The 24743-nt window shown below is 27.7% G+C and overlaps 2 protein-coding genes across 3 annotated transcripts in view; one reads left to right on the top strand and one right to left on the bottom strand.

The window, feature by feature from the left end:
* The first annotated feature begins 1961 nt into the window (after positions 1 to 1961).
* LOC142329483 (uncharacterized) lies at positions 1962 to 12160 on the top strand. The gene is made up of 4 exons (XM_075374154.1): positions 1962 to 2117; positions 5543 to 5611; positions 11070 to 11159; positions 12083 to 12160. The coding sequence occupies exons 1-4, from the start codon at positions 1962 to 1964 to the stop codon at positions 12158 to 12160; spliced, it is 393 nt and encodes a 130-aa protein (XP_075230269.1).
* A 7085-nt stretch (positions 12161 to 19245) lies between these two features.
* fry (microtubule binding protein furry) overlaps positions 19246 to 24743 on the bottom strand; it is a 789794-nt gene continuing 784296 nt past the window's right edge. The window contains exon 56 of one of the 2 annotated variants that reach the window (XM_075372343.1): positions 19246 to 21826. In XM_075372343.1, the coding sequence (XP_075228458.1) occupies positions 21696 to 21826 (131 nt within the window). In that variant the 3' untranslated portion in view covers positions 19246 to 21695. The remainder of the gene's footprint in view (positions 21827 to 24743) is intronic. The other variant, XM_075372344.1, reaches the window with a different exon arrangement.

The following is a 24743-nucleotide window of genomic DNA, read 5'->3' as shown; positions in this document are numbered from 1 at the left end:
TACAACCACTAGAAAAACATTATTGTCTAGTGAACTTAATGTCAACAAGCTTTGGAGGGCTTATAACAATTTTGTCTCATCCAGTATATAAGTTGAAAAGACATATTTCAAAAAAAAAAATTTTAATGAAAATTTCAATATTGGTTTTGGTAAACCTTCAACTGAAGCTTGTTCACATCGCATTATACTTAAGAAACAAATAAAAAGATCAGATATCAGATGAATCTGAGAAGATCCAACACATGACTGAGCTAAGAATTTTATGATATTTTACGGCAGGAAGTACATTGTACAAAAATTCTTATTCTAATAACTTTCTTGATGCGTTCAAAGACACAATCGGCAGAAAAAAAAAATGACCGACCACTGGAAAGACCAAACAAACTATGAAAATTTATGCCCCGGAACAAAGGTTGGGTGAAATTTCTCTCCTGAAAACATTGTTCAAAAAAGGAGGCTTTCTGCTGGGTCTCGTCTTATCTAACGGTCCTAAGACATAGAAAAGAGGATGGTGTTTAGCGTAAACCTAGATGGCCGGAAATGTGCTATGAATAGGATGTTTAATAAACAGCACGCCCCAGTTGAATAATGAGAAACCGGCCCCAACCCATGGAAAACATGAGTAAAATAGGTTTAGTGGGTAAGAATCCCCCACACAACCAGGCGCCCCCACACAACCAGGCGATATCACCATACTTGGTGCCTTTGGATGGTTTTCCTCTCTTGCCCCCCCGAACCAAAAAAAAATCTGTAAATCGGTTAAAAACGATTTATTTATTAATTCAAAAAGAATTTTCGTATGATTTAATAAAGCGTAATTATTTTTCCATATTTGACCTGTTCATTTTTCTATAATAAGAATATTGTTTTATTTCATATTTTATAATCAGTTAAAACGAGGAAAAAATTCGTAAATGTCCTTTTAAATTAATATGTTTAAATAATTGAAACTGGATCGATAAGCATAATAAAAACCTTTCTGAATATTGCATCATACAAAATTATATCATTTATGAAATTTATTTCTTTAAAACTAATTTCTTAAGTCAATGTAAATGGATTACTACAAATTTCATCATTAGTTTGCATTTAACAGTGAAGAATTCTTATTCTTAACAATAACACACGAATAACAACAAGCCAGATTGTAAATTTCATATTAAGCCTTCTATGTCAAAGGATATTAAAACAAAATCTTCATCATGGATAACAAGAAAAGTAGGTTTGAACGAATTTTAACAAAAATCGGAATAATTCATCGACGTAAAGAACTTAAAAATAAAACTATTTTGAATGACTTTCAAAAACTGGGATATTTTTTACAATTTTTTCCGTATTACCCGGCAAGTTATTGCATCGAAACAAAAACCAGCAAAATACACAAATGGGTTTTCATTCTCTGGCACAGTTTATCACTGATAATAAATTGTTTTCGTACTTTACCACAATGGCATATCTTTGATTTTACTATACAATTAACAAATTACTTCAGTGTAATGCTTATTGCAACCAGAATGAATCAGTGGACAATGTTTTTGGAAAAAATCAAAATATTTGACGATTCTGTTAAAACTACTATTAATCAAGAAGTAAAACTATCAAAATACAATGGACTATGTTTTTTATCTTTTGCATCAATCTACTATATTGATTTCGTCATATTATGTTTTAACAGTGACGTCGGGTTCATGCTTAAGTTGTGTATGTTTATGAACGGATGTATATATTTGCATAATGGAATAATGGTATTTATGGTGTATGAACTGCTTAGAAGGTACAAGATACTGATGAACTCAATCTCAATTTACTGCAAACAAATCTGTTTTAAAAATCCGCACGTGTATAATTCGTCGTTAAAAGAAAGAAAACGATTAGATGAATTTAAATTGCTTCATGAAAATTTTAACAGCTGCATTCAAGAATTCCGTAACGTATTCGGATGTTTTTTGATCGTAATTCTCATGAATAATGGAATTCACTTATTTTTATCAACTCTACTAATGCAAAACAAATTAGTTTCGTTCTCTTCAGCGGTTGTGGTAATAATATGTCGAAGGGTTTTGGATATTTTGATTATATTACTGGTCGCCGACGTGGGAACAAAATTCACTGAAATGGTAAGTATTATAATAAGATTTTTTACGGTATTTCGTTGTTAACACAATGTAATTTTTTTTTTGTTAGCGTACTGACTGCTTTAAAAGTTAGCTTAAATAATATTTACTATGTAAAAACATAATCATAATATTTTTTTAGGTATTTTCACAATACCGAGAGTGGTGGTCAATTGACAGTTATTTATTTCAGTATTTACTTACCACTACTCTGCAATGTATTAATATGCATTTAACTGATTTATCAAATTAATGGAGAGTTGTTAATTGTAATTTTTTAAAAACGTCTAAAATTATTTTTTGAGTAAAACATTTTTTATTAAAATGCTGTTTTAAGTTTTATCAATCCAGCGGAAGTAACCTGATAAGCGTTTTCCTCTCTAAAACCAGTCGCTGTAGCTCAAGTTATTTCTAGCAAACTAGAGATTCAACAAAGTTGATGATTGAGGAGTCTAAATTGCTAATTTGGTTCTATACTTTTTTTTCTTATATATATATACTTTTTTGTTTTTTTTATTCATCTAATATTTATTTATTCTTTAAATAAGAATGCTCAGTTTCAATTCTTTACGGTAGAAATTAATATTGTAGCGTGTGAAAAATACTTAGCACACTTTTATATAGTCCTGATCTACATCACCCACTGGTAAATTATAAAAACCTTAGGTCAAACACTTTCAAGTTAACAATAATGAGAAATAAGTAGAACTTAAAATAAAAACAGATATATAAGTTTATATGTTAAACTTCTATTTACCATCCTACATTTAACTAAACAAAGCTCGTGCCTGTGACCGTATAGGTTCAATAAATGCGTCACAACAAAATATATAAATTCTGTAATGACATATTCAATAGAAAATGTCTTTTCTTTTTATAGAATATGTAAGACGTCCTAAAATTAGCAGCAATTTTTATCTATATTTTTCTTAATAAACGTTAAAATAGGTCAGTCTTATTATTTATAAATGATTATAATAATCTAACCTGCGCTTATTAAAAGGAACTGATCACTTCGGAAAAATTCCTTTTGTGGCAACTCAAAATGCCTTTTCAGAGCTACGAATTCTTGAAAATTTAATGTGAATACCTTAACCAAGCAAATATTATTAAGCTTATAATGTAAGCACCTTATATCTACGCTTATTCTGAATGGATGTAAAATTAAAATTAGTAATGAACCTCTACCCCTCAATAAAACAAACTTATACGCAGGGCGTAGGTAGTTAGCTAAGTAATATTGCGTTGACATTAATGTTTATCAAACCTTTTCAGTTTTAATAAAGGCACGTTTAAATTTTATGATAGAGACACTGATCGATTATAAATTTTCTCCAGCCTAATTTTATAATTTTTTTGAGATTAAATGTTCTATTTCTTCCAAGCTTCATGAATCAAAATTTTTGCTTTTTTGAATAATGAAATTTATTGTTTTAAAAATACATTATTACTTTCAATAAAGTTTATTTTTCAGTTAGAAATTTATTTAAAATTTAAAGGAAGTTATATCTTTACTTTACTGGGTAGAGCGATATATACAATACGCTGCTATTGCAGCTACATAATACACATTATCTCAATAACGGAAAAGTATACAGATCGGTCAAAAAAGATTCTAAAAAAAACAAAATTTTTAAGCTTGTGCCTTAAGGAGACATTATACAAAAAAAAAAAAAAAAAAGATTTAAAATAATCTACGGTCTTAAGGAGGCCACAAATATTTTCCTTTTTTTAAATAAATAAATTAAAGATGTTATTTAAACAAAGAAGTAATAATTAAAATTGATTGAATTAAATAATAAGTTCCTATAAAAATACATTCAGTTACTGAAAACAAACGCTGAAAAACACCTAGAGAAATATTTCTAGATAGCATGAAACATTTAATATAATACATAAATAAAGGTGATGTGCAAAAATAAAAATGATTTTGTACAAAATTATTTGATTTTTTAATTAATTTTTTTTTTTTCTGTTTTGACCTGTATATTAAACACAATTAAAACCCCGTACATTGTATACAACTACAAACTGGCAAAATAAATGACCGATTAAGTGAACGGTATGAATTTGGCAAAGGGGAAGAGGAAAAAATTGCTACATGTAATCACAGAAGAAGGTAGGGTCGCTAATACAAATTTTGCTATTAGCTATCGTGATAGTATGAAAGAGATGACAATTAGTTGAATAAAACTGGAAAAGTACGAAAATTTAATACGAAAGAGGTTAAGAATCAGGGGATCGGAAAATCCACATTTCAATGCTATCCACGTTCAACAGTGAAACGGTTAATGTGCTCGGTGTGTGACAATTGACGAGAGTGAACGGTTGACCTTTCTTTAATGAATAAAACTGTAACCAGCAACATTATTCTTGATATGTTGGAAAATTTTCCGTATCTTCTACGTTTACAACCTAAAACTTTCTTCGAGCAAGATGTCGTCCCACCACACTGAATTTTATCCGTACTTGAATTTCTGAACAACAAATTTCCTAATCAGTGGAATGGTCATTATGCCCCAATATCCTTGCCACCTAGATCGCCTGACTGAACGCCATGAGATTTCTTTATGGGGTTTCGTGAAGAATCACACCTATAATCTCAGATTGAGGATAATAAAATCTAAAGGCGAGAATCATGGCTGTATTTACTGATGTTGATATCCCCTCTTGTTTTTGGAAAGATTTGGATTAACGCTTAGACATTAACGGTTAACCTGTGTAACAAATAATGGAAGTCTGTGATGCCAAGAAAAAAACTACAAACTATCGATCTATCTTACTTCGGAAGAATTACAATTGTAGTACTTTAATAAATTTTTTATATTCAATAAAATTTGTAAAGATCTTTTATGAACAGATAAAAGCATATTTTACCAGGGATTAAAGATTAAAATTTTAGAACATTTCAATATTTTCAACAAGACCGATTCCCCTGGATATAAAAAAAAATTAGCAATGGGTTTTTGTTAAATCTGATTTTTTTTCTCTCTCATTTATGGTTCCTCTTTTCTGTACTACAGATAAACAGGATTAAATTCTCCATCTCCTGACAACCTACTAAGAATTAGGCAATTAACTCATTTTTCTATGTAATTCGTTTAAATTCTTTATGCGAAAAGGATTTAATTAATTATAAACAAACAAAAAAAAACCAGTAAGATTTTTTTTTTAAATCATCAATTTTACCTGAACTTAATAATTTATTATCAATATAAATAGATAATAACATTTATATAATGCTATAATTATAAGCATTGTTAAACCAACCGCAAACTTGAAATAACGTGAATAATATCCTTACTATATTATTATTAGAGAACATACCATTTTTTTTTCTTAAATTGATAGCGAAAACGAATTGGTTATTGCTATCAAATTTTTGTAATAATATACTAATTTATATAACTATATTTACTTTGTTTCAGAGTTCACAACTGATAATTGATTTGTACGAAATACCGACCGTTTGTTATGATTACAAACTCCAGCAGAAGGTAAATAAAAAAAATAATATTTAATAAATGCTGAAATGTATTAATAATGCATTTATAGACATAAATATTTATTAGGAAACAAGCAAGTTGAATGTAGAATGTTGGCCACTTAAACGACATAACTAAAAAAATCCCTTTCGGCACGCCGGAAGGCGGAAATAGATTTCACCGGTGCTAAGTAGGGGATAAAAAAGATTTCCACCTTAAAGTTAAGAAAAACCCCAAATTCACTCAATACTACAGTAGTTGCATGTGAAAAAAAAGTGTCACATGTTTAGCATACGACAAGCCCCATCTTCTTACAAATTCCAGCAACATCTTGATCATCTCTTGCTGTAAGGGTTGGTCATATCAAAAACTGTTTTAGACAAATGTTTTAGGTAATGTTTAGAGGACTAACGACTACTTTAAACAGATTCGATACTGTGCCTATTAAGGAAGGTATGAATTTTTTTGTCTTCGAAACCCCATTTTTTCAATCCCGAGGCCAATGCCTGGTGATATAAAAAAAAGAATTACTTAGATAAATTTTAGGCCCTTATCCAAAGAATAGTAGGAAATTTAAACGAATTCGATATTTTATTTAATAAGAAAGTTATACTGATATTTGTTTCCGAAATAAGCCCCATTTCCACCCCCATGGTCCAATTTTGGCCGTTAACGAACTCGACCGAGATTTTGGGACGAGTTATTTTTAAAGAACAATTTGAAAGTGATTGGCAAAAAATTACGGCAGTTATCATGTCCACAAGAAAGTGAATTATATATATATATATATATATATATAAACAAATATAGTATAGTATATAGTATACTATATGTATATATAGTATACTATATGTATATATAGTATATATATATATGTATAGATATATATATAAACTTTTGAGTTGACGGTGGTTTTGAGGTCTGGGGTATGTGAAACGCGAAGATATGTCGAAATTTTCCGGAATTCGAATCATAGATAGATAGACCCATTGTAATAGAGTGTAGACCCATTATAATAGATAGCTTTCTTATCAAATCTACCTAAACGGTAAAACAAAGTGATTCATCTAATTTAAATCTGGATGACTATACTGATATGCTGAGGTTAAAAATTAGCGCAGAATAGAATAAAATCAAGATATGCATCAAACCGGTCAAATGAATGATGAAAACAACATTAAAATTAAATTATACATTTTCAGAGATTTGCAATTACAATTATATTGTACTATTTTAGAACCTGAACTCGAATGTACGAAGTACAGACGAAAGAAACATTGTTGTAAACAGGTTGCCTAACCTGATATTAAAGCAATAATAACAATAATCCCATTAACCTCACAAGAATACAACGCTAATTATCAAATTTCTCAACCGGGAATAATTTCAAAATCATACAAAGAAATAATTTTATGAAAACTGCATAAAATAAAAACCTGTAAGTTATGCTAAACGGTAATTAGAATTAAATATAAAAAGAAATCGACAAAGTTCACGTTCCCATAACACGAAAACCTAAAATTTTACGAGTTTTTCTGTTCTTAATTAAGCAATCAAGGGTCATCAGTAATTAGAAGTAGAATAGTAAAGAATATGTAATTTATCCATCATTGAAAACTAAACAAATAACATTTAACACGAATCAACATAAATAAAAAAATCTAGCGACATAAAGTAAAAAAAAAGAAAAAAGTTAAAATTTAAAAAAATGTTGAAATAATAACTCGTCTTTTCATACGTAATCCAAATGGAAAGCTAAAACATAGCTTGCAACTTGGTTACAAGTACAATTTCACTTATCTTTCAGTTGTTTTATTTTTTAAATTCAATTAAACATTTTTATACAGATTTTAGTAATTACTTTTTGTTTGTAAATTATTTTTTACGTTTCCTTCATTCTTATTGTACGGTAAATTTAAGAAAAGTCATGTTATATGTAAAGTTTTATCATAGTTTTTCTTTCTTTTTTTATTTGAAAACCTAATTTTGTAATAATAACAATAAAGACCGCATACGAGTACATGCAGCTACGAAAAGTATAACAAGTGAGCACAAGATTAAAATTTATTTTTTACTATATAATTGACAGTATTACAATGAAATAAGTCAGACTTTGGATGGTGATATGTATTACAGTTTGAATTCCAAAATCACAGTCGCATTTTAGGGAATCCTCTGACCTATTTTGCTTTAGGTAGTATCATACTTTTCGTTCATTTATTAACGCTTGAAATTGTAATTTCCTCTTAACATTTAAATTCAAGAAAAATATTTTAAAACATTATCATGTATAATACAATAGAATAACACTAATTTGGAAGTCACAAAGAGTTTACTTTTCCATATGCGCGGTAAACATTTGACGGCCAGGCTGGGTTCACATTTTAACGCAAATGGCTCCTCAAAATTAAATCTACTCGTTACAATTTTAAGTCCTGATTATGGCTTGGAAATCCATACATAATATGCTACTGCAGTACTCATTAACGAAGCAGCTGACATGAATGAAGCTCCTTATGACTTTTGTATCAACAAAGTTTCACTAAATATATATAGCCATTTGGAATATCATACGAACCAATAAACCTCCTATCAAACTTTCCATAAATCATTCAAACATTATTGTTCTAAATTAAGGACGCAGACAAAACAATTGTTGATGAAAATTGTAGTTATTTTTACTCTCCCGTCTAGATAGCGCTATAGCTCAAGAAGGGAAAATATTGTAATCGATCCAATTTGGGCAAATGCAGTTTTCACCGGATCTTGACGTTTTGACACTTAAGGAACCCAAAAAACTGGATGGAAATTTTCCGGATGTTAAAATTTGTACGTACGTGTGTGAGTTCGGTTTGACCTCTAAATCACCTTATATCTCCATGATTACTCGACCGATTTTGACCAAACTTGGTCAGATTACTTCTATATACGGGGCATTGATGCCATTAAATTTTCAACTCCATTTTTCACCCTCCAGAGGAATGGAAAATACACTGAAGACATAGATAACATCTGTAAGAAGGCCGAAAATATGGCGAGGAGTCTCAACGTCATAATATCAACGCAGAACGCCCCTAGGGCATCCAAGCGCAGACTGTTAGCATCAACAATAATATCTTCACTCATGTATGCAGTACCTGTATGGCATCAGGCGATAGACATTGGTCGTAACAAGGAGAAACTTGTCAGAATACACAGGAGGATACTACTTGGCGCGGTGGCCGTTTATAGGACGGTGTCCTACCAAGCACTCCGTGTGCTTGCGGGGGTGCCACCGATCGATCTCATCGCGAAATACAGGGTTGAGAGGTCTAAGGGAAAAATAGAACAAGAGGCCAAAGAGAAAATCAATACTTTGTGGCAAGAAAACTGGACCAATGATGGTGTGGGTCGATGGACGAGGCGGCTCATCCCTGAGATTTCACCGTGGGTAAGAAGAGGATACGGTGAAATGGACCATTACTTGACACAATTTTTCTGTGGACACGGCGTATTTAATTATTATTTAAATGAAATAGGCAGAAGGGAAGAAACAACCTGTATGTATTGTGACCAACTTGACGATGCGGAGCACACCTTTTTCATGTGTGACAGGTGGGCTGTCTTGAGATTTAATCAGAACATCAATGGATAAACATCTGGCAATATAGTGCAATTTATGACTAGCAGTGAATATAACTGGAACGCAGTAGCAGATTCTAATCCAGAAATATGTTGATGAAAGAAGCCAAGGATATTAGTATAGACTAGGGTAGGGAGGACAGCCTCAGCGGGGAGGGCCGACATGCCGAGGTGTGTCGGTTCCAATGAGCCGCTGGGGACTCCAGGGCCTCTAAAGGAAGATCAGTGAAAAGACCCGACACCACGCCACGACAAACCAGGTATGGCGTGGTGTCAGAAATGGGCAAATCTAAATAAGGAACTCTCAAAAGAGCTGAACCGGTGGGCCGACCTGCCATGCCGGACGTACAGCCGGTAGGTGGGGAGGCCCATTAGAGTCAAAAGACACTCCCCTGGGTGGAGTAATACCAACAAGTCGGTCCGGCCCAGGGGAGTTTAGAGGGGGAAAAAAAAGAAAAAAAAAGTGAACTGTAGAATTAAATAAATGAATAATATTTAAAGTGTAAAAAAGTAATTCGGTCTGGCTATGTCTCGAAACCGATCACCCGGTTGACTCGGCAACTGGTGCGTTAATCTTAGCGGCTATACCAGCACGCGAGCCGTACAAGCGAAATTTGTTCCATGTAAGTTGTGAAATTACATTAGTTTAGTTAGTGCTGACCGTTGGCGCTAGTACTGCCACCGGTTCGAATTAAATACGGAAGCGCACGCGTTTCAGTTAGAATCGTTGAATTAAATAAAGAAAAAAATATTATACTTAAATAAAATGATAAATATTTTAAATTAAGTTGTGTATAAGCCGTGCATTAGAATCAACCCATAGTTGTAGGACGTTCCCGGAACGCGGCTTTAGCCGCGTGACGGGAAAGTCCTAAAACTGTGTTGGCAGCTTTTTTAATTCACTACTTATATTATTCAATATCAGATACTGAACATTTAAGCATTACATGTGAGAATGTACAAGACTACCCTTCATTTACACTCATACATATCCTCATTCATCCTCTGAAGTATTATCTCTAAGGTAATTACCGAAGGCTAAACAGGAAAAAGAAAGAAAAGTATTACATGTGCAAGTAGTGAAGGATCAAGCACTATTCAACTTTTTCTAACAACGCTTCTAATTGTGTAATTAACGGTTTCCGTTTTTGTTTTACCAATTAATAAATTATAGTTCTGATTTTTTAAATTTTCAATACCTGAAAGATTAAGATTCAATTTTCGGACAAATAATTAAAAAATTAAAGCTGTACTAAACTGTTTCAAGAATTTTTTTCTCCTTTACCTAATATACGTAACACTTATTAAGATCTGTTTTCATAAGTATTTTTATTTTTTCTGTACGTTTTTAGATTCTCGGATTTCCACCAGACGTTTCCTTTAATAATAATAATAATAATGTCCAGCTATCTCCTAATCTTATTACATGACTTTATGATCTATACTCACCTCCCTCCCGGTTTTTATGTCTTCTATAATTATCTTTTTCCTTATCCTTTAATTTTTTACTTATTTTTAATCTTGTAAGAAACAAAATATTTCTCATTATTCTTCCTTGCACCACTTGGAACATTTTCTTGCACAATATTTACAACTTAGCTGTACAGCAAAAAAACTGTAAAAAAATCTTACGATTAAAGATAAAGGTTATTTTATGCTAATTATCTAATCTTATTCCTTTATCATAAATTGTAGGCTGTAAGTTTTAGTTTCTGATTTAGATAATAACACTTTCTTATTTCTAACTCATATTATATAACTAAATCAGAACCTCTTCAAATTCATGCCCACCACGTAAATATTTTCATGTAGAATTTTTCATAACAGCATTGTATTATTTTAATTTCAGGTGTCACATTTTGTTCAGCAAGTTAAACTACTTTCACCAAACATCAGCGCAGCTGATTTCTTCGTCGTAGACAGACGGATGGTTTGCAATGTAAGTAGATTATTCAGTAAACTGATTGATTGAAACCGATCCACCATTTATTATTAAACATTTTACCAAATGCAATAATTTAGTACTAATCTGTTTATTGTAGAAAATATATTGTAAAAATATACTCTGTCATTTCTAATCCCTACAATATTGTTGTAAACTAAATATATTTTTTGTATTTTCCTACTGCCTTGTTTTCCCTTCCCTCTCTAACCTCAGCACTTCAATCACTTGGTATCACTACACATGCCTCCTTCTTTTCTTTCCCGATTAACTCTTCTATCTTTAAGTAACACTGTTCTACTTCATCATATGTGTGCTGAATGATCAGCATGTTCACTTGAATTATTACAATATTTTTATCTTCATCATCATCAACATCATCCTTTCATCAACATACTCGATCTTCAATACTTTTCCTACCAGTTTCCTATTTATCAGTATACATACTTGATTACTACCATACCTTTCAGCTCCTGAAAAGTAAAACTGAAAATTCCCGCTTGATATCCCTCACTATTCTTTCTTTCTCGCTTCACTCATACTCTGTATGAGTGAACCTAGTTCACTCATACTCGGTATGAGTGAACTTAGTTCACTCATAAAAAGTTATTTTTTACCGGCTCATGAAGAAGTCGTTCGAGAATGAAACGCAAATTTAGTATGATGGTGAATTAATTTCAAATACTTAAAACTTTAGTTTATGTTAATTGTGAGTTATAAATTTAAGCGGGTTTAAAATATAGATAATTAAAATTATTTAATGTCAGCAAGCAATAGGTATACCTAATCTAAAGTGATAGACTAGAAATGAACCGGTAAATTTCAGTTTGACTTCCTCAATTTAACCTTAGATATCTATATAGAGATAAATTGAAATTACATTAATTTGCACAGTCATTTTTGTTTGTTTTGTTTTGCAGTTTATCGGCGCATTTGCTAGTTACCTAATTGTGGTAATGCAATTAGGTCCAGAACTCTCCAAATATTTAGAATACTAAATTCAAAGTGGTAAGTTGTAAAGTATAGAAAAATAACAAATATTATAAAACAATTTAACATTTGTATTGATCTCGAAAAAATTTTTCTTTAATTTAATGTAATATGATTTATTGTAATAAAAATGATGTCTGCTTTAACCGTAAAATATTAAAATAATTTGCACGTTTCAACCATGTTTACTGCACTTAAAGATACATATGTACTATTAAATCGTCTTGCTATGCTGTTATTATTAACCAACCTGAAAAATACCAGCTGTTCACAAACTGAAACTTAAACCACTTATAAAAAATAATATAAAACCCCATTGATTTTATAAAACTAGTTAAATTTAACAATAAAAATGAACATTATAATTTGAAAATAACAAGTTTTACCCTAATTTATCTAAAAATTAAAATTATTTTCATCATAATTTATATTATGCTTATTAAATTTTGATTATATAGAGTGATTCATGAAGAATGTAACAAATTTACGGAAATGTACTACCGATGATAATAAGGAACAAATTTTATATAAACATAGATTCAGAAACACTTCGTTAGCGAGTGTCACCCTGATTTTTCTACCTTCAGTAAAATTAAGCCATTCTAGGAACTCAAATTTAATGTACATTTAGTGGTTTTATATAAAATCTGACCTGAAAATTGAAAAAAAAAATAAAAAAAAATAGGTTGTAGAACTGTATTTTTAGTAGTTTTTGAGAATCTGGGTTAAAAGATTGGGGTCGAAAAAAATAACTTTTATTCTTTGGGTAAAATAACTTTTAAAGTTGTAGTAACCATAACAAGTATTTATGGCATACAAATTGACTTTTTAAAATAAAATAAATTTATTTAACGATTAGATTTTTCTTTCAAATTACAAAAAAAGTCATAAATAATATCCACCTAAAAAAACAAGCTGTCATTATTATTGAGATATGTCCTACTTAATAAATATGACATTTTAACTGAAAAATTGTGTAGCTAACTCAAGATTTATTTTTTTTATAGATAAAATGTTTTCTGAAAAAATGGTTCAATTACAATTATACTTATAAAATAAATGTCCTACCAGTAGATTAGATACATAACACGAAAACTTATTTCATTAATAGTAATAGAAAAAAAGATAGTAATACCTCTCAAACCAGCTTCTACAGTTCAAGTATTATAGTTCTAACTAAAAAAAAAATTATAAATAAATTAGAAAGATATTCATAATAATATTTATTAGGAGTATATTGACTAATGTTCGAAGAAAAATATTATTGGAACATCAAAAAGATATTGATAATCAGCTATAATTTGATTTACCGAACATGTTCACTTAGAGAGAAGATTTCCTGACAGAGAGAAGAATTAAAATATTGGCAAGTATTTGATAATGAAATTATTAATTCAGGAAACAACTTTGATTTTGGAAAGGAAATTATAACAGCTTTCCAAAAAAAAATTCAGAATTTATGACAAATAAAAACATTGATATTGATAGTATATGAATGAATATTCAAAATTGTAATTTACAATTCTAGAGAAAATTAAACTAGGATTGTTCAAGACTTTTAGCGATACATTAACCTTTGTCCAAACTAACCCTGAATTATCTAAATTTTACTTTCTATATAAAATTACGGAACTTTTCAAGCACCCAACGCAGACTGAAAATTTGGATTTTCTCTTATAAATTTCATAAAAACATAATACTGAAACAGACATGAAAATGAACACTTGGGTGACCTTATGAAAATTAAATTACGTTTAGCCAATGGTCAAGAAGTAAATACAAATGAAGTTTACAAAGAATAAGTTTCTATGAAAGACAGACAAAAAATTAAGAAAACTGTTAATTTAAAATAAAACAAGTTACCTAATTGTTTTCATTTAAATATGTATATGTACATAAATGTATTGTATAATTGATACACAGATATATAATAACAATAAGAAATTTTGCATAAATTGATTTTTAAATAATTATGTTTTGGACATAACTGATTTTTGTGGGTACAGCTCTGAAAAAATTAAATGGAACTTTGACCACATAAATCAGAATCTACATTTTTACTTATTTATTTTTTTTTTTACTGAAGGACAAAGAAATTTAAAAGAAGAAAGTTAAAAATTCACTATTCTGAAGTTGTAAGTAATTCGTTTTCTAATAAAAAAATTTAAACTTTACATTAATACTTTATTACCTTACATAATTATGGACATAAAAATTAATGAAATTTGGTGTATTTGAATTCAATTTGTAATAATAAATATAAAATAATATTGGAAGGAGAGCAGAAAATATTATTTTATATATCAACGGAAATGAATTATATTTGAGTATAATTTAATTTATAATAATATTAGTTATATTACTTCAGTACAATCACTAAATTTTTTAATAGTCTAATATTTATGAAGATTACATTATTAGGAGAGTATAATAATTATTTTTTTATTGTTTCCTTTCACAATTATCTATAAACACGAAGAAATTCAACAACAAACACAATTAGAGTAAAACTTTTGTAAAAAATTAGAATAGAAATTTAACATAGTGTAGCATAGTATATTATAATATGATTGGCTTAAAACTGATATGTGTTGAATGAATATAAAGAATGGGATAAATGTATTCGTATTTACACCAATCAAATTTATTCTAATCATAATTTTTTTTTAGTAAATTTGTACCCAGTTAATATTTACGTCAAGATAAATTACATATCTTAAGTCATAGTTTACTTATGTTTCAATAATTTTATAGTGATGAAGTATAAAATAATTTATGACAAATTATTAAATTATTATTATTATTATTAATAATAAATTATTAATTTATGATGTATTATTAAATGAAATAATGTGTAATTTGTAATGTAATTTATGATAATCATGAATAATTTAGGGAAATAATTAGTTGAATAGATTATGATTTGGTAAATTGATATAACATTTCTTTCATTTATAACATTAATTAACTACATATATATTAAAAAAAAAAACTAGGTCCTAGGCTATAGATTAAACATTATTGCTATATGTTAGTATGATTAGAAAATTAATTGTAATAAACATAGTTTTAGTATTTACAATTATTGTTATATTGTATTCAAATTATGTATTAGTTGGTAACATAAATAAAACCATTTGAAGTAATCACAGTTTTGGTGTTTTTAGTCTATAACTATTATAATAATTATTGAATATTTTCCAATAATTTAGTAGATTTAGCAAAACAGTTTAAATCAAGTATATTTTGTAATAAACTTTTATTAGTAAACCGTTTATTAATTCTGAAAAACAGAAAATTAAGTACTATTTCAAGAAGGAAAGAAAAATTAATATTCGTATTTCCAGACAGTAAAGTAGAAATTCATAAATTTGAAATCAGAAAACAATTTTTTTCAAATTTTTCTTAACTTAATTTACAGTTATTATTCGGTTGGCAAGAAAGTAATTTCGGTTTTGTTGTATAAAATAAAATTCAATTTTTTTGTACAAGGAAGGAACTTTAATCAACTATATATAATTATAATATATTATATATAATATTTAGGTAAGGAACAATTCTGGCAAAGTAGTTGCATGCATATGTATGACTTGTTTAATCTGTCCATTTTTTAAGACTTAATAATTAAATAAATATAACTAGGACATTAATCGCAGTATATGATTTTACTGAAAGAACAAAGAAATTTTTTTCAAGCACTCTGAGATCTTAAACATCTTAAATAATAATAATAAAAAAAAAAAACAGTAGGTTTTTAAGCACATTTAAAATTGTGCTATTAACAACATGCAAATAAAAAACTCTTGCTACTTAATACATTTTTAGTAATAATTTAAAACAAACTGAGGTAAGCATTTTTCTGACCAAAGAAGGTGACCAAATACTATTTTTTTACCTTGAACAGAAAACAGAAGTTCCCTGAATCTCTGAACTCAACTTTTAACATTGAAGATTACTTATCTTGCTTGAATAAAATACTGAAATGCCTACCATTTATAAATCACTGGTATTTTAATTAAGAAGCATTTGTAAATCACTACCTTGTCTACTTTATGCCACATTTAACACTTCTGCTACAACCTATAAAACGGACATCAATACATCAAAAAGAATATGATATATTCTTATATTATATATTATATATAATATATATAATTCCCATATGAAAAATTATTTAAAAAGTTATTGCTTCTGTTGCTGAAAAAATGTAGACATTTAATCTTACAATTTAAATAGGCTCTTTTTATTAATCTTGGTGTTGTAGAAATAGAAAGTGACACAATGTAAAAAAAAAATGGTAAATAATCAAATTTTAAAAGAAAATGTATTTTAAAATTATATTTGTCGCAAAAAAAAGAATAAAAAACTAACAAATATCATTTATAACTCAGATACTTTACAGCCAAAAGAAAGATTATGATGGAAACAATATTAAGCATTAAAACTAAATATACTATTTCAGTGAGGAAATAATGCATTATAAATACAGTCTCTACACAATAAAAGTTACCAATACATTAAAGGTATGTTTCAAACAAATTATGCTACAAATGATTAATGTAAAACCCAAAACTTTAAAATTTAGTCTACATACAGAAAATATGTTAATGAAGAAAAAAATTCTTAGATAAGAAAGTGACATGAAAAGAGGAAATAAACTAAATAAAAGTTTTAATACTGAAGACCTAAAAAATATTGTTAATAATTTAATACTTATTATGATTTAAGAATTACTCTGTGGAGAAATTCCATCAACAGAAGTGCTGTGCTTAAAATGCACAAAACAATTTCAGCATTACTCAAATTGAAATAAAGCAACTTTGTAGGAGATTGTATTTAAAAAGTACAAAAAAAACTTAAAATATACTCGAGTAGTACTAGAACATATACTATCTATATTGCAATAAAATAATTTAACTGCCTCTATGACAATAAAAAAAACTAACAAACTTATAGAATTTAATAATCTTTGTAAGTTAGCTGAACAGTTTCTGTACTATACTCATGAAGAATTAGAATTCTTTTTTGTAATTAATTTAAAAAAATAAATTTTAACCTTGATCTAATGTAAAAATGTTACATAAGTAGCGCAACCTCAAGAAAATTTCAAATGACAATGTTACATAAGTAGCGCAACCTCAAGAAATTTTCAAATGACACAGAAATATTTAAAAGAATTAGTTACTTTGGGTGATTTTGAATAAATGAATTTATTGATTTTGCCTTAAGTTTAGAATACCAAGTATGAAACTACGGAGTAATAATATATTCCAAGAACTATTTATAATAATTATTCGTTTATTGTCAGAAATAATTACAGGATAGAAATTTTTACAAAAATCAAATTTTCAAAAGAACCATTTTGGTTATTTATTTGATACGATTGAAATATAGTTCTAATGAATTGAAATTTTTATTTATGATTGATTTGATAAAAAATACATATGTGAATATTTTCTTAGATGTTCTTGAACAATTAACATTATAGCATATTTATTAATATGCTATCTTTAAAAATAACAAGAGCAAATTACCAGTTTTATTGATCAATAAAATTGGAAAAAAAAAATGCAGTTTTTATCTAAACAATATATAATCAAACCTAGCCCACTAAGAAATGCAGTTACTATGTCTGATAAAGCGTTGTATAATATTTCAGAAAAACAGAATATATTTAAGTATTTTAAACACATCTATAAAAAACCATGCATTAAACATAGGTTATAAAAAATGCATGGATAAAAATGTTCAATAGACTTAGTACAGTCAACAGATAGCTGCATGGTTGTCATTTTGATAGCCCCTTGAGTAGAAATTATGTTCAAAAATTTCTATATAATTTTATAGAAACATAATAATCACATCTTGTTTCACCAAATTAGAGAAAATTTAAAAGAGAAATAAATAAAATGTTTTAAGGTTAAAAGTAGACATTGCTCCATTTAAGTGTATTTCTCCTATCTTGAAAACAGACAGTATTATACAATAATTATTACTATTAGTAATTAAAAATTTTAAAATTTTTTTAGGGTTGTTTACTGCACATAATATAAATATAGCAATATTTCTAGGTAAACATCTTTATAAGATTTTTAAAAACCTGAATCCATATAAAATAAAATCTACAATTAGGAAAACTGCAAGCATCAATTTATATCTGACATGAATCTACTAGGATTTTCTATTGTACATAAAATCTAAATTTTAGGGAAATGCAAGATAGCTATAGAAAATCAACAACAAAAAACTTAACATAAAGTTTTATTTTGTAAAAAAAGTTAGCATCCTCTTTTCATTTACTGAAGGAACATTAATTTAATATAAAGTCAATAGATATTAACACTGCAGAGCTATTCAGTTTCAAATAATTATATGCATTCAACACATCAATGACGTCTCAGAAGTAGTTTTTAATAATTAAATAATAATTTTTACATAATACTATTCCATTATTGTATGTCCTATTTTATAAACTAACAGCCATCTGTTTTAAAATAATCATATTCTGAAAAGATCTTCCTATTAGACCAAAAGGATAGTTTTTATAAGATTAACAAAACTTCATTATATTCTAATAAATCACTCTTAGTATATCTGAGAATGAAAAATTTGCATTAATAAATTGGAGTTTTCACAGGAACGCCTAAAATGAAGGATGAAAACTTAATTTTTTTATATATCTACTAATATAATTAATTATAACTAATAGAGAAGTCCAAAATACAGAATAGAATTAAAATAATTATACACACATTTTGTATTCAATGAGTTCATATTAAAATTAATAAATACATGAATAAATACAAATTAAAAGTAGTTAAATAAAATATACAGCATAATACATATATAGTTAATAAATAAATATCAAACAAAAAAGTATCCTAATAATACCATATGAAAAATAATATATATAAACACAAGAAGAGTATAATTAAAAGCCATTAGAAAATGTATTTATTACAATAATTTCTTTATGGTTTATAATACAATTAAAGGAAATTATATTTATGCCAACATACATTTGTGCATTTATATTTTTAATATATATAAATTCTTTCAATAAAAAAAAGAAAAGAATTTTAAGCTTTTGTAATACAGAAAACTGTTGTTACATGACATAAAATGAAAAAATTATGTGTTTGCTCTAATGTTCTTTGCTCAATAATTCAACGGTTTTAATTATTTTAATTAAATGATATGAAACTTTTAGTATAAATTATAAATGTTATTTTAAATAATCTATTTTATCAAACTAACTGACAAATAAACTCATAATTTCTTTAATAAGAAATTGAAATAATAACAAATAGATATGTCATTTACAAATTTATATTTGAGATTTTTAAAAAAAACTAGTGGTAATATTAATTAAAACAGGATGTAACTTCCTTTCTTTTTTTAAAAATCAAGTAGTTTTATAAAACCAGTGATTTAAAAAACCACCGTAGTTTTCAGTAAAGAAAATCAAAATGTACAAATAAAAATAATAATTTATATGTTTTCAGCTGTAAAGTTTACAAATAATTTGCTAACTTTAAAAAAAAAATGTAAAAATAAAATTCAGTTATTTTTTTAATTAGCTGTTATTCATTTTATACATAAATAAGAATCACTGTAAAATACATAATCGAACTTTAATATCACTGTACATAAGAAAATAATTTTCTTTTGACTTTCGGTTAAAAATATTTTATGAGACTTGACCAGTTAGTTGTTTTAAAAGTTATTTAAAAAAAAAACTACCATGGAAATCTTTAAGAGGGTTCAATGTATCTCAAAAAATTAAAATACTTCAATGAAATACCGCATTCTTCACTACAAAGTTAGTCAGTGTGTAAACAGGATAGAATAAATATGAAAAGCAAGACTAAAATTTTATCAACTAATTATCATTCGCCAATAAGTATTTTAGTTTATCAAAATAAAAATTAAACATTTTTTTTTAAAGATCATTTTGAAAAAATAAACTTTTCAACAAACAAAAGTTAATAATGAGCTTAAAATTTAAGTTCATTAAAAATAGTAAAGAAAGATTAATTTTCTAGAAAAGCAGAATTAGTTGATTGTTACATATACAATAGAGCAGCTAATTGTATGGCAGACAATATACAAAAAATAGTGCACTTCACTGATGGAATTATTTGTTATAAACTTATGTTGTACTTTTGTAAAATTATAGTGGCTATGAAATTGTAATATGATTTCAATAATATACAGCTATGAAATTGTAACCAGGGTATTCATGTGCTCAACAGTAATGAACACATGAATTTCTGCTATATTATATAAATAAATATATATAAAACCGAAATTCAGTATGCTGAATCATGAATTGTTTGCAAACCATATGTACTGTTTACATGGGATTTTTCACTCAACTGAAATCTCATCAATTCAAAATCAATGATTAAAAAAATATTTCTTATGACCGAAGGGTATTTACATTATTCTGCCAGGACAAACAGCACTTGAGTGATATGGAAGTTCCATAACATCAAGTACAAAAGACAGTCACCCAACAGCAAATAAATTCAACTTCTATAAATTATCTAACAGTTATAATAAAGAAGATAAATTATTAATTTTTTATAATTTTTTTTCGTTAATAACCAAACTAGTATTCATCTCAGCAAATGTATATCATATTCAGTTGAAAACTAAATTAAAACTAATAATATGAACAGAAATTTTATGGCAGCAATGTTTATCAGAACAATAATAAACCTCAATAATACGATAATATTAAAATACCATAAAATGTTCATAATTCAGTGTAACAAAATGTTATAATTTCAGGAACACAATCAATAATTAAGGAATGATTTCATTAATTTTATTTTTTTTTTTGGGATGTAGATCAGAATAAAACTTTAAAAGAGATGAATTATAGATTAAACATTAATCTGTACATACACTACATTTTGTATTTACAAAATGATGTAAGGCAAAATTACAGTTATTTTGTAGTGTAAAAAAGATTTATAAAAAAAATTTATACTATTGATTTATTAAAAAAAAAAAATAAGATATCAGACATCTGCGTGATCAGTTCAGAGCAACTGATTTAAAATCTAGACACATTTCCAAACATTAAAGAACATCTATAGTATAGTAATTACAAGTGTAAACACTGTAATTGATTTTGTTTGGTTTTGAAAAAAATAAAACAAAAGATATGTATATTTTGAAGAATCTGTGCAAGAATAATTATAATACTAAAAATAATACGACGGGAAAATATGAAAAATATCTACTCTTCATTAAATATAAATATAATTTTCATAATATTAAAAAAATTAACTAAAAATGATTTTAGTTAAAATATTTTGTTACAGTTAACATTAATATACAAAACATAGATGTTGTAAGGGTGCATAGGTATATGTATTTGTGTGTGCACGCATGCACACACAATACCTTTTGTGTGATATAAAGTATATTAACCAATAGTAATTTAATATTTCATCTAAATAACATATATTAAGACTACAATCATTGTAAACAAACAATGATGATGATATAGTAAATCATAAATAATTCAATTCAGCAGTGGGTCTTTTGTTGTTCATGCAAACGTGTTTCAAGACTGCTTACAGCTCCCAATACTTGAAATAAACCTTCCATTAAGTTTGACAATAACAGACCAAGATCCTGCTCTGTTACAACAAATATATCTGAAAACAAAAATACTAGAATAATCTCATTAGAATTACAATGTTGCTTTTAATATAATTAGAATCTACCAAGTATATGGATTACAGCCATTTGGTAGAGTTAAATTTTTATAATTAAGCATTAAAATATTTATTTATATAACTGTATTTATATTTATGTAATTTTTATTTATATTTTTATTTTAAATGATTTTTATTTTAGCCTCCAGAACCACCATAAGGTATTACTTCAGAAAATTCATTAAATAAATTCTAAATTCATTACATGAATCTTATCTGAATTCAGCTGTTAGCAATGATTAATAACGATAATACTAATAACAATTTGATAAAATCATACGTATACACATATATATGAACAACTCATGTGACAAAAGCATTTACCAGTTATAAGATAAAATGAAAAGATAAAGAGTAATGGCCAGTAAAAACTATAAAAAAAATAAAAAGATTTTTACTTCCTTGTAAGAAGTAAAGGAAGTATTGTAATCGCGAAAAAATCCAGTTTTCAGATTTCAACGGAAATATCCATTTTGACTAGTTTCAGGATGACATCTGTATGTACGTACAATTCAAACGATTAGCTGTAGAATTTTGAAATGTAGTATTTGGGGCTGCTGTAATATCTAGTTATGCACCTCCCCTTTAGATTGCAACCAACTGGGCCAAAAATGTGTAACAGGGTTTCAATTTTGAAACATTTGGATTTTGGATTTTTTCTTTACTGCAGTAATAAGCAATCATCGACAGCTTTGCAATGATATATCATAAGTGGTACTTATTTTCATTGCTTCCAGAGTTATAACCAAATAAAAGTTTAATTAATGAAATATTTGGATCTTACAAGGGGAAGGCACATTGGTTCGAATCTGACTTCATATACATATACTTTTTTAAACTTTTTTTTAAATTTATATATTGATTTATTAATAATTATTAACCTCCGATTGTAAAAAGATGTTTAGCAATAAATAATAATTCAATAATAACAATACAAAAAAAAAATATGAAAAAAAAATTAGAGGTTATTAAGAGAAATTAAATTTTATGTACTTTTCATTTTAATTCAAAAATTTTTACAATCAGAGGTTAATAATTATTAATAAATCAATATATTTAAATTAAAAAAATAAAAAAGTTAAAAAATATATGTATATGAAGTCAGATTCAAACCGATGTGTGCATGGTTACAGATCCGAAACATTCTCCCTTACACCACATACCTATTTGAGCAATGTCAAACAAAATTAACAAGGAAGTCATGTAGTGTCCAAATCAGATTTTTTTAAATATTCATCAAAAAATATTTAAAATAAATTAACAGCCATGTATATCTGAACATATGTTATGGGACATAACCATAACTGTAGGCCAGCCCGTTTTGTGTTGTCTATCAATCCCAAAAATTACCAAATCATTCTTAACAATAATAAGCAACAATGCCAAAGCTATTAGTAAAAAAATTATGAGGGTTTCCTGTTATCCTTATTATTTAGTTACATGTCTTTTACACATTGAAGTGACAATCCCATTGAAAAACAAGTGATATTCAGACCAAGTGACACTTTCCTTTTGTTTACCGGAAGGATTGGCATATAGTAAACATAAGTAATCTTACGGAAAGTAACTTGAATTGATACCTCAGCTGCTTAACTGAATAAATAACCACAGACATGAGAAAGACTATGTATTATAAAGCAATAAATTAATCTACTCCTTCTTGTAGTGAGACAATGCATTAAATAATAAACTCTTCTCTATAACAGATTCATTGTAACGAACGTTTCTCTACAATCAAAGAACTGGCTTGTGCCTTCACAATTCCTATAGCAACAATGTTTTTCAGGTTGGTATGTAAAAAAAAAAAACCGCTGAAATTTCCTTATAATGACCAAATAATATGTGCGCACAACTACTTTTAAATCAGACCATACTACTTTTGTAGAGGCCATAACAGGCCTACATCAGATACTGTAATAACCCACGAGGTGATATGTATGAGAGATTTGTTAAAAAAAAAGACTGAATTTTTTAATTACATGCCAACAAAGATATTTAGTGACGAGCGGTTGGCAGCATTGTGTTCCGCATAACCTCCTCAATAACCACATGTTCTTGTATTGTTGATATCTCATTTAGTATTATTGTTATTCGAGTGCAACATGTTGTTGCACCCGAAGTGTTAGTAGTAATTTTTGTAATGTGCAATGTTTTGAAGATTGAACTTTGCCTAAATGACGTAGACGTAAACCCATCTTTCATCTCCCGTAACAATCCTTTGCATAAATGTTTCGTTGTCATTGGCTTGTTCAAGAAGTTGCCAGCAATTGTCCACTCTATGTTCTTTCTGCTGTTCAGTCATCAAACAAAGGAACAAACATTGCTGTAACTCAATGCGTGTTCAATATTTCAGTTAAAATGTCATGGTATGATCCAATTGAGATGCCAACCCTTTATGCATGTTCTCTGACAAACAAACGGCGATTTGTATGCACCACATCATTGATTTTCTGAATATATGCGTCATCAATTGAAGTCTAAGTTCTTGGTCAAGGGTCATCTTCAGTTGACTGATGACCACTTTTAAATCCTGAAAACCATTCGCAGCATTTGCATACAACCCAGACCATCATCTCTGTAAGCTTGTTTCAACACTTGAAAAGTTTTTGAGAAAGTTTTCCCCAGTTTCACGCAAAATTTTACATTATATCGTTGCTCCTGAAAAACACATTATAAAAATCGCTAATAACACTTAAACATGTTGCATTCAAATAACAATAACACAAAAAATAAATGAGATATCAACGATCCATAAACATGTGGTTACAGAGAAAATTATGCGAACACAGTGCTGCCAACTGCATGTCACTAAATATCTCCATTGGTGCATAATTAAAAAAGTTATTTTTTTTAACAA

This window comes from Lycorma delicatula, chromosome 8 (assembly GCF_047948215.1).
Source record: "Lycorma delicatula isolate Av1 chromosome 8, ASM4794821v1, whole genome shotgun sequence".
Classification (NCBI taxonomy): domain Eukaryota; kingdom Metazoa; phylum Arthropoda; class Insecta; order Hemiptera; family Fulgoridae; genus Lycorma; species Lycorma delicatula.
This window is presented reverse-complemented; position numbering and strand designations above follow the sequence as displayed.

Excerpts from the sequence above, each read along its gene's own strand:
- LOC142329483 (XM_075374154.1), top strand. The coding sequence starts at position 1,962 with ATGAATAATGGAATTCACTTATTTTTATCAACTCTACTAATGCAAAAC. Across the intron at positions 5,612-11,069 it reads ATTACAAACTCCAGCAGAAG|GTGTCACATTTTGTTCAGCA; the intron begins GTAAATAAAAAA and ends TTTTAATTTCAG. Across the intron at positions 11,160-12,082 it reads ACAGACGGATGGTTTGCAAT|TTTATCGGCGCATTTGCTAG; the intron begins GTAAGTAGATTA and ends TTTGTTTTGCAG.